This window comes from Genypterus blacodes, unplaced genomic scaffold (genome assembly GCF_046128005.1).
Source record: "Genypterus blacodes isolate CSIRO-AG114 ecotype Tasmania unplaced genomic scaffold, CSIRO-AGI_Gbla_v1 ptg000005l_1, whole genome shotgun sequence".
NCBI lineage: Eukaryota > Metazoa > Chordata > Actinopteri > Ophidiiformes > Ophidiidae > Genypterus > Genypterus blacodes.
This window is the reverse complement of record NW_027466819.1, coordinates 3,622,501-3,634,113: the sequence shown is the minus strand read 5'-3', so window position 1 is coordinate 3,634,113 and position 11,613 is coordinate 3,622,501. Positions and strand designations below refer to the sequence as shown.

At 48.3% G+C, this 11,613-nt stretch overlaps 2 protein-coding genes across 2 annotated transcripts in view; both read left to right on the top strand.

Moving 5' to 3' along the window:
- The first annotated feature begins 323 nt into the window (after positions 1-323).
- Positions 324-11,613, top strand: part of slco5a1b (solute carrier organic anion transporter family member 5A1b) — a 28,249-nt gene continuing 16,959 nt past the window's right edge. Inside the window, exons 1-2 of the mRNA XM_076147178.1 lie at positions 324-607; positions 5,480-5,530. Coding sequence (XP_076003293.1) covers positions 517-607; positions 5,480-5,530 — 142 coding nt within the window. The 5' untranslated portion in view covers positions 324-516. The remainder of the gene's footprint in view (positions 608-5,479; positions 5,531-11,613) is intronic.
- LOC142999543 (tripartite motif-containing protein 16-like) overlaps positions 10,190-11,613 on the top strand; it is a 2,274-nt gene continuing 850 nt past the window's right edge. Inside the window, exon 1 of the mRNA XM_076149149.1 lies at positions 10,190-11,613. This exon is cut by the window's right edge and continues 850 nt beyond it. Coding sequence (XP_076005264.1) covers positions 10,190-11,613 — 1,424 coding nt within the window.

The window sequence follows — 11,613 nt, the reverse complement described above, 5'->3', positions numbered from 1 at the left end:
AAGGCAGCGTCACTACGAATCAGTGTACCTAGCCGTGGGTTTGTCAAGTTACCGTCAGAAAACCCAAAACCGGATATTTCTCTGATTTTGTCACAAACCACAACATTTACGCAGAGAACCACACCGTTTACGCAGAGAGAAAAATACCATCAACAGTGTACAAGAGTGATGCCCAAGATACCTCGCTCAAGCTAATTAGATACGTATCCGCTTGTTACGTGATATCTCCTTACATAAAAATGGTTTACGCGTTTCCGGAGTCTTACTTTGGAAGTGCTAAGCGGAAGTATCCCCTCGCTTTGACGCTGCCTTGAAGCCGGAGCAGAAACGCCCTGCATCCTCCCGCTCTCCTCCTCATCCATCCTCCCTCCGTCTGCCCGTGCGCGAGCGTGTGTGCCAGCGGCTCTCCTCTGCCCCTCCAGCCGCGGAGGAGCATCTTCGAACGGACGGAAGACGACGTAGGACCCGCTGGAAGAAAATGGCCGTTTAAAGGGGGGAAACAAACCCAGAAGAGACATGGAGCGTTTTGGTTTCTACCCCCGTCGCCTCCTCCTCCTGCTGCTCGCTTCCCTCTGCTGCCCCCCCGCTTCTGCCGACAGGAAATTCGGTGAGTAGCTAAATGGAGAAAATGGTATAATATTTGTTAACTGACGGGACGCTGATCCCTACTGTGAGCCATTTTACAGCCGGGACACTGAGCCTGATTCGGGTGAATGTTTTAGCACCGCAGCTTCACCTGACGGAGGGAAAACAAACACACTGATCCTGGCGTCCGTTTGCGTTCATGCTGCACACAAAACTACACGCTCTCCCCGAGAAATCACAGGAATACTCAGGAATATGTGATGGAAATGTGAGAGACACCATTGCTAACACAAAGGTGCCACAAACAGCCGGGAAATGAGTCCTCACTGCGGCTAAAAGGCCTCAAGTGTCAACTTAAATATGAGTCAAATAAGCAGAAACATATTTAAAACATTAAAACAACAGGGAAGACAATAAATAGCCATTATTTTGTGTTATATTTAAGACTAACATCACAATAACATGATGGAAGAAAAAATAAATCATTCAATGACCAAATATATCAGATATTCAAATATAATCTTATAAAATCTAGAAATTACCAAGCAGTAATTGTGAACATGAAAAAAGGACAACAACGCAATCAATCGAAAAACAAATGTGAACGAGTTCAATAAGCAAAAATAGATCAAATGCTGTACAAATGAGCATTATTGTGATGATAAGCTGTTGTGTATAACAACAACAACAACAACAACAATAGATATAAGAGCAATATCAATGTGGGATGCAAAGCAATACAAAATGAGCACATGTTTCGTCTCCGGTTTCTAACTGTGGACTTCTGACTCAAACAGCTATTGATTGGGAATATGAATGGTTGCAGGTGTGTGTGTGTATGTTTGTGTGTGTGGCGGTACAGAGAGCCTAAATGTAGCTGATATCCAATATTGCTCCACTGATTTGAGGTTGTGGAGCCTGCAGGATGAAAGATGTGATGTGTTACAGGGAGATGAGGAAAGGAAGAGGCTGGTCTGAGACCGGAGGTGTGTGTGTGTATGTTTGTGGAGGGGGGTGTGGGGGGTATCTAGACTCTCTCCTCCTCCATCAGATTACATAATCAGCAGCATACAGGGAGTATGGCGACATGCACACTGAGTGTTTATTCTCGTTTGTCCCTCAGATGAGCCCTGCATCTGTTTGCTCATATTGACTTTATTACTCCCACAATCCTCCTACACAACCTAACACGTGGTAGGAGTGGTACAGTGGCACAGTGGTATGCTGTATGTATGTATGTTGGATTTATTTACGCTGACATCATGGTGCTGTTGTTTCTCGTGCAGTTGTGCTCAGTCAGATAATCGATTTGTGGATTGACAGAGAATTAGTAAGATGTTTGAGTGATCATTGCAGTCCTAAACCTAAACATTAAGTAAATGAAAGGCCTTAAATATACATAAATGATCTTAAATACCCTCCATGTAAGAAGAAGTAAGTGATGTTCAGTGGAGCAGCTTGTTGTTTGTCTTTACGTGACGTTTGTCTCATTTAGTCTTAAGAAGAGGCGCTCCTGCAACAAATATCCACCTTAAACATTGTGATGCGATAGAAGAAGGACGAGGTCATTTCAGTCCAGGAGGATTTGTGTGATGAGGAGCATTTGTGCGGCCTGTCGGTGGGTTTATGTGCAGAGTATTTCTCAGCATGGTTGCAGCAGCGGCGTAGAACTACTTTGTATCATCGTCCTTCACCTGTAATAGTTTCCTTTACTCACCTATAGCCTTTACTCTGGGTGATGAAATGGGAGCTGGGCGGCGTGTGGGAACGCTGCTCGGACCGAGCGGCATCACCACTCACATGGTTTTGTTGTTGTTGTTGTTGTTGTTGTGTTTCAGCAGCAAATCCCAGGCCGTATTTCACCTTAGATGTTTACACAGGGCAGTAAAAGTCCACCTTAAGAGGTCGTTGGCTCTGCTTATGATCTTTTAAATGTCATTGTGTATATTGTCACTGTTCTGGTGGGTTACTGTTACTACTCAGTGTGCACAGCGGTGCAGGTGGGAGCAGAATCCTTGTGATTTTGCAAATTTGAGCTTCACAAAAATGTTAAAATGCCGAAGATGTAAATATGTTAGGATGTCTGGATAAGATTTTGGAATGTTTATTATTCCAAACTACTATGTTGAAATGAAGTTAACTGGCAGCCTGATCCTATTCCAATTTGTTGTAATGATGTTTTGCTGCCAGACTTCCAATTTGCGGATGAAATGACAAGCTAAGGAAGTTACACGTGACTAAAACAGACATTTCCTAACGATAATTGATTGTAACCATGAGTGGTGAGCTACTGACGGGTGTGTTTGTCCACCCGGTCACGTGTGTATGTCCTGTTTTGTTTTCACTTCTCCCTCCTGGGACGACAAAGCTCCGAGTCGAGGGAGAAGTGAATCACAGCCGGCCTTTAACTTTCCTAATCATTAACCTGAGCCTGGTGAAGGTCACATCAGCTCTCCTGGTGTGACCGTCGCTATGGTAGCGCTCATTAATATTTGATTTGTGCTGATTGGTTGCTTGGTCGGTTGCATGGTGGAAGTGTGTATGTGTGTGTGTGTGTGTTGGAGTTGCACCCATGCGTCTTTGAAGAAACTTTACAGAAAATACTGGAAAGCCTCGTTCTCACAGAGATTGTGGAATTCTGCCAGATAAGTTGTTAGGGCAACATTCCCAGCATCAGGAGGTTCATTCCCACAGCCAGACCGTAAAGACAAACTGTCACACAACAAGCAAAGCGACTCATTCACCAAGAAGATTCTGCTGATTTGCTGTTGTGGCCGGTTTCGCCGTTAAGACAAACATCCTCGGTTTCTCTTTCAAACATCATTTGTGTAGTACTCACACTGTGTAATGAGAAACCAGAAGCTGCCACCGCCGGTTCCCTCGACCAGATGCACGGATCAATGGCGCGACTCAGGACAATCAGGGCAGGAGGGAGGGAGGGGGTGGCAGGGTGAGAGAGAGGAGGCGGTGGTGGTTGTTTGTTACTTGCAGAAGACAGAGGGAGTGAGGGAATCAAAGGTTTGCGGCTGTTTGCGGCGTGTCTCTAGCCCCTCGACCTGTCGTGAGCGAGAACGAGCTCGTTTCAGGTTGGGCGTAGTCAGTATGCAAATCAGCCACGCTGTGATTGGCTGTGCTGCCGGCTGAGAGACGACGGCTGTCCTCATCCCAAGCCGACTCTTTGGGTCCTGCAGTGTCCACATTTCCAAGTAACACACACACACACACACACAGAGCCAATCAATCATCAAAGCCCCTTTGATCAGTCATCGGAAAAAGCGGAAGTGAGTCAGCGTGTAGACGAACCAAATATAACCCACGGAGACAGAGGGACGTTTCAGAGTTGGTGCCTGGTTCTCCGTCTCCGGGCGGCAGCTCGTTATCAGCTGAGCGGCAACGCAGACGGACACGCCCACTGAGAGATAACATTGTGTGGCGGAAAGCAGAGAAGGTTGAAGGCAATCAGAAATGCCTGGAGTTAGATTAATGCCACAAAGACACGGAGAGAGGCAGAGGCTCCATCAGAGAGCCCATACCTCCGCCAAGGCCGAGTCCGCCTCCAAATATATGTCTCTGTCTCTCCGTGATGAAATGAAACAGTGACCATATAAACATGTAACCGTTTATATGGACCATTAAGTCTTTCAAGGTGACCACTTCCTGTTTAATCACCGTCTGGCTCCCTCAGGAAGCAGCGGGAGCCTGATCCAAACAGACAGATGGCCTCATGGGAAACGTAGTGTCTTTCTGGTAACGGCCCTGTGGGGGGCATTAGCTGTGATCGCTGCTCTTTGCTCGTCGTCTGTCACCTTTTCTTTCTAACACTGCAGCCTGTTGGACTCTCTGCCGGCCTGTACGCAGCGTCTCCCTCAGCGGAAGGCAACAAACCAAACGCTGCCCAGCTCCTTTGACTCCTTCCTGCCTGACTCCTCTCCCTCACTAGTCGTCACTTTGCGCTCACTGTCACATCCCTGAACTCCTTCCATTACAAATTAAGACGGCTAAATTACGGGACGCCCACGCTCACAAAATGATTGCAGGCATGAAATTAAAACTGGTTATGAAATCTCATTAAATGAATCTGCTGCTTAGAGAGACGAAGACGCCGACGCCGACTCATCTGCCATCAAAACAAAGTCAGAATGAAACGCACGACGTTAAGTTCTTGTCTTTGAATGACCCAACGCTGCTGAAATGTGTGTTTGTGACATAGATTTGTGCTGAAATGCCATGTGCTCGGAGTTTCACAGTAACCAGAACGTAATCCTGAGAAATGCAAAGGATCATGGGAGAACTGACAGCGTTTACAATTCAGATGTGCCTCAACATGAACACAGAGAGTGACACAGTGTAGATGTGGAGGGTGACAGCAGGGGGGGGGGGTGGAGGAGGCTAATTTACCAGCGAGTGTTGCCATGGTTACAGCATCCCACCATTCCCATTTACTGTGTCGGTGCACCCTGACTCCTGCAGTCCCTGGAGAGATGACCTAATATGGCTGTGTGTGTGTGTGTGTGTGTTAAGTGTTGTCTTATAAATCTTTGTGTGTATGTGTGTGTGTGTATGTGTGTGCGCGTGTGTGTGTGTCTGCCCTCTTTTCTATAACACGACGTTTCTCAGTAAACCAATGAGCTGCGAGTCAATGAAGTGTCACCGCGACACGTGAACGCCTCATCCCTCGCCTGTGTGTGTGTGTGTGTGTGTGTGTGTGTGTGTGTGTGTGTGTGTGTGTGTGTGTGTGTGTGTGTGTGTGTGTGTGTGTGTGTGTGTGTGTGTGTGTGTGTGTGTGTGTGTGTGTGTGTGTGTGTGTGTGTGTGTGTGTGTGTGTGTGTGTGTGTGTGTACAAAGTCAATCTCGCTAAATTGCCTGGATGTTTTTCTTGTGTCTCTGTTGACAGGTTGCCTGTTTGAGGGTGAATTGTGTTCATCGTACGAGATCTGCGTCAATGGTAAGATGTGAAAATTAATATGAACCATTATTTGAGTTACAATGACAACTGGGGATTCATCAAAATGAACCATCATGTACTAAAATAGGAGCAAGCTAAGTTTGGTCTGTAGGTATTTAGAGCTTTCATCCAAAGAACGTTACAATGACCTCACACTCACACTATTAGCTCACTCTATTAGCTCGGGGTCCAGTGCCTTGCTTAACAACACTTCAACACGCTCTCTAGGAGGAGCTCGCAATCCAACCAGGAACCTTGTGACCCCTAGGCGACTGCGCTACCATCCTGAACCCCCCGGCATGTAGGGGTGTCTCACTCACTCACTCACTCACTCACTCACTTACTTCCTCTCTCTCTCTCTCTCTGCGCTCTCACTCTCCCTGCCTCTCTCCCTCTCTCTCTCTCTCTCTCTCTCTCTCTCTGCTCTCTCACTCTCCCCCTCTCTCTCTCTCTCTCTCTCTCTCTCTCTCTCTCTCTCTCTCTCTCTCCCTCTCTCTCTCTTCCTCTCTCTCTGCTCTCTCTCTCCCTCCCTCTTCCTCTCACTCTCCCTCCCTCTCTGTCTCTCCCTCCCTCCCTCCCACCCTCCCTCTCCCCTCCTCTTGCCCCCCCTGGCATGCTGCAGTGAGGCCACGCTGAGAATCAACCTAGAATCAAAATAAGATGGAAACCCGAGAGCTGCCGAAACCAAATATTTGCAGCGTCCCGCCGTCGTGGAAACGCTTTAATCTGCCGCTCTGCTGGCTTAGGTGGAATGATAACCAGGTTCCACATCATGAAGTCTAATCTGTCCTGTAATGTGTTTAAGCACGCCGATAGGAGGGGGGGGTTGTTGGTCTCAGGCCGGGTGTGTTGGCTTTAAATCCATTAGCTCGGCCGTTTCCTGTCTGCCTCCTAATTTTGATTCTGATTCTGACAGGGAAGGGGGGGGGAGGGCGGGAGGGGGGACAAACAAACCCTGAACATATGTTGAGCGCTGTGAGAACATCATCAAGTGAACGCTGAGGTGTATTTTTAGCCCTGTCTGTGTTGTGTCTGCCTCAGGTGACCTCATTTCACTTTGATTAACGAAGTTTCAAACTCTGTGATGAGGTCACCATGCTACACCAGCATATGTGAGGTTAGCATTTAGTGTGTGTGGGACTCTGATTGATATTGATAGATATTTATGTACCCAGGCTGATTTGGTTGAAGGAGCGGATGGAGCTAGGTGTTAGCCGCGGCCTGCTAGCTGCCTGGAACATCTCGGTCATCAAGTCCAGCTAACTATCATTTAGTCTGTCTCTGGGAGTGGAAACGCTCTTGCTGGTGGCGTCAGGTGAGGAGAGGGCGAGCTGACATTTGGCCGCCGGGGTGGAAACGTTAGCGGCGGCTGCACCTCCAGCTCTTTGTTCTCGCCCGACCTGCTTGAATAGCTGCTGTCAAAGCTGCGGCGCACACACCGAGCCGCGCCATTGTGTGGCCGATTGGCAGCTCTGGCTCCATCGTGGACGTAACCTGGCGGCGCAGAAAGTTGAGGAAGGTTTGTTTTTGTCTAGCTCAAGGGCACTCCTCCGCGTGATACGTCGATACACGCCGAGAACTCATGAGAACGCTGACAAAACAGTTTGAAAGGTCCAAGGTCCATGCAGAGATGGAGGACACAAACCCACGGGCCCAGAACAACACCAGAGTCTCTGAAGCACAAAGCCAGTCAGGACTAAGTGTGGAGGCTGACCGGGTTCTGCTGGTGGAACCTCCTGCTGAGGTTTGATTCCACATGTTCATGTTCCAAAGTCATTTATAAAATCCATTATTAAGTTGATTCTTATCTCTTTACCTTTGTTGAGTGATAGCAAATAGTTTTCCCAGAAATGTTTGATGTTGTCTCAGAGATCAGACAGTACATGGAGGAGTGAGGATGTTCTGCAGGGAGGGATCGCCGCCTGTCACTCATGATCACTTAAAGGATCATTACGCTGTTTTTCCAGGTAGAAACTGTTCTGCTCTTTGGTCTTTCCTGTAATCATCCGCCGCTAACTTGGACCAAGTTGGGATCAGGTTAATGGGGGTTTGGGTCGAGACCTTCGCCATCGACTCTTTTGTTCACGATGATTCCACTGTAAGGACCACTTAGATGGGTCAAAGGGTCAGATTTACAGTTTACATGGAGCCGGAGAAGAGTGGTTTCTTTGCTCATCTCGTCCAGACAGCATCTGGAGACCCAAATGAATAACGTCTTTGTGTTGGAGGAAGGTGAGATCAGCTGTGGAGAGAACACAAGCCGGGTTAACCCCTCAGGTGTTGATTGGCTCCCTGGGCTGGGCTCATTCAGTGGAGCCTCACTCAGCATGGAAACAGAGAACAAAGGCCCCAGATTAAGACTGAAGTGACACCAGGGAGGTCGTCTGAATGATAGAACAGAAGCAGAAACCTCATTATGAAAAGCAATCGTTGATCATTGTTGAGGTATAAACTGTGTCTGAACAAACAACACAGCCAGCCGGGGTGTGTGTGGGTGTGTTTGAACACCCTGAACACATCCCAGGTGCTCTTTACAAACCAAGATTGGGGGGGGGTGCACAGGCTAAACACACACACACACACACACACAGGCAGCGAGACAGAGAAAGAGAGGACAGCAAAAGGCAGATGCACCCACACACACACACACACACACCGCCACCCCACTCGCCTACCCCCTGATTAGCTGCAAGGGAGGAGAAAGCATTGGATGGAATCGCCATGGCAACAGGCGGCAGAGGAGCAGGGCTAAATTGGCCCATTACCCATCTGCACCCTGTTGCTTGTCATCTCCATCAGAACACGCATTGCATAGAGGCTGACATGTGTCACGACCCCCCCCCCCCCCCACCACACACACACGCAGACACACACACACACACCCATGGCAAGGACATTCTGACCTCAACAGAAGAAGTCTAAATAAATCTGTCTGAGGCGTTTTCCTGTCGTTAGTCTGTAGCACGAAAGTTTAAAAAGTTAAATCTGGGTTGCCAGGTTGGACTTGATTCAAGGTAAAACCTGTGAAGCTTTGGTCCTGCTCGGCCTGATAGTGGCGCTGTAACAACCACTTTTACAGTTTACACCCAAACCGTAGCTAAGTAAAGTTCCTGTTCGCATCCTTCCTGATAGGCCACAGATTTTCCGCCATTTTGATTTCTACCAAAAATGTTTGGAACTGCAGGAGGTCCACTAGTGCCCTCTAGTGCTCTCAAGTGCCTCCTACTGCTCTCTACTTCCCTTTACTGCCCTCTCGTGCCCTCTAGTGGCCTTAAATGCCCTGTACTGCTGTTCAGTGCCATCTACTGCCCTCTTCTGCCCTCTACGTTGTCACCAGGAAAGGTGGAGTGTTGGCATGACCAATATCCCCCAGGCTTTGTCTGATGAATTATACGCATCATTATGTGTTGAGAAAGTCGTGTTCATTCGCCTCAACAATCCACTTTAAAAAACGTGCCCTCTGGAGAAATCCATTCACTCAGAGGGCACGATACCTCCGCCAAGGCTGAGTTGTCCTCCAATTATTACTTACCAGGGTATTGAGTAGACCTTTGGTCAGACACTGGCCTATTGTGTTTGGTTACAGTGATGACTGATCATTCATGAGGAATCAGCCACGCCCACTCAAGTTTGGCAGCCAATTATAGCAATGGAGAGCTTTGGTCCAGCTTGGTCCAGACGTACTACATGTTGGGACGATTGAGACATCGTAGGAGCAGATAAGGACGCAGAAAGACCCAATAAATTCTGGGAGACGAACAAAGACGGCTCTAGTCGGACCTCTGCTGTCCACAGAAACATCTGGTCAGCACTGCTGCCGGCTCATCCCCTCCATCAGACACCCCGGGCCGCTCAGGATGGCCCCCCGTAAATCCTCATCCCGCTCCATCCCGACACATAAATCACCAGGAGCAGATCTGGCTCTGAAGCACAAACAGGGACGGATGGACGAGGCCTGGATCTGCTGCCAGTATGTAATTATGAAGGATGATTCAAGATGTTCCTTCTCTGAGGTGCAGATGTGCTGCACCAGATCCAAACTAGAGGAAGGAGAAAAGGTGGTTTGCTAATCTGGGTGTGGGTGTGTTCAGTATAAACGACGCCACTCTGACTTGTTCCTCTCCCATAATGCATCACAGAGATCGTCCCTGTAGTTTACTAAACACACACAGTATCTCCACACTCCTTCTCTCCTGTGTGTGTGTGTGTGTGTGTGTGTGTGCGTGTGTCCGTGTGCGTGTGCGTGTCGGTTTGACGACAGCTTGACTCAAAATGTTGAATGGACTGAGATGAAGCTCTGTAGAAGGGTGGAGCACAGAAGAAGAAGCCTTTAGAGTTTGGTGCTGGTCTGGATCCAGGGGGGAAATATAAGAGTTTATTTTATTTATTTATTTTAATTTATTATCCTGTGATAGATAATAGAGAGGAGCAGTTTGCTCTGGATCCACTGGCTCTGCTCTGCTCTGCTCTGCTCTGCTCTGCTGTGTTTTGCATGTTGGTCAAACTCCTCCTCCCTGAACACAGCAGCTCCTCCCTGTGCTCTGACTTCCTTCTTCCCCTCAAAGGTTTGTCACTTTAAGAGAGGGTGGAGCCAACAAGTGCTGAAGGTTTCTTTTGTGCGGAAATGAAACTCACCTGTTCACTGAACTGAGAGGTGAAATGGCGCAGCAAGGAATTCAGATGGATCAAGAAACCTTGTGCTGTTCGATCTGTCTGGATCTGCTGAAGGAGCCGGTGACTATTCCCTGTGGACACAGCTACTGCAGGAGATGTATTAACAACTACTGGGATGGAGAGGAGGAGGAGAAAATCCCCAGCTGCCCTCAGTGCAGACAGACCTTCACACCGAGGCCTGTCCTGGTGAAAAGCACCATGTTAGCAGATTTAGTGGAGCAGCTGAAGAAGACAGAACTCCAAGCTGCTCCTGCTGATCACTGCTATGCTGGACCTGCAGATGTTGGTTGTGATTTCTGCATTGGGAGAAAACTGAAAGCCATCAAGTCCTGTCTGCAGTGTGTGGCCTCTTACTGTGAGCAACACCTCCAGCCTCACTATGATGTAGCTCCATTAAAGAAACACAAGCTGGTGGAGCCCTCCAACAAGCTTCAGGAGAACATCTGCCCTCTTCACGATGAGGTGATGAAGATCTTCTGTCGCACTGATCAGCAGTGTATCTGTTATCTCTGCTCTGTGGATGAACATAAAGGTCACCACACAGTCTCAGCTGCAGCAGAGAGGAAGGAGAGGCAGAGAGAGCTCGGGGAGAGTCGACAACAAGTCCAGCAGAGAATCCAGGACAGACAGAAAGACGTGAAGGTGCTGCAGCAGGAGGTGAAGGACATCAATCAGTCTGCTGATAAAGCAGTGAGGGACAGTGAGGAGATCTTCAGCCAGCTGATCCGTCTCATGGAGAAAAGAAGCTCTGATGTGAAGCAGCAGATCAGATCCCAGCAGAAAACTGAAGTGAGTGGAGCTGAAGAGCTTCAGGAGAAGCTTGAGCAGGAGATCACTGAGCTGAGGAGGAAAGACGCTGAGCTGCAGCAGCTGTCACACACAGAGGATCACATCCAGTTTCTACACAAATACCCCTCACTGCCACATCTCAGTGAATCTACACACTCAGCCAGCATCAATATCCATCCTCTGAGTCACTTTGAGGAGGTGACGGCGGCTGTGTCAAAGGTCAGAGATCAACTACAGAACATGCTGAGTGAGGGATGGACCAAGATCTCACTGACACTGACTGATCTGGATGTTTCACTGTCACCAGCAGAGCCCAAGACCAGAGCTGGATTCTTAAGATATTCACAGGAAATCACAAAGGATCCAAACACAGCAAACACACATCTGTTATTATCTGAGGGGAACAGAAAAGTAACATGTATGAATAAACCTCAGTCATATTCTGCTCATCCAGACAGATTCACTGACAGGTCTCAGGTCCTGAGTACAGAGAGTCTGACTGGACGTTGTTACTGGGAGGTGGAGTGGAGCGGAGAAGGAGTTGGAGTAGCAGTGACATACAAGGATATTAAAAGAGGAGGGAGCGAAAGTCTATTTGGACACAATGAAAAGTCTTGGTC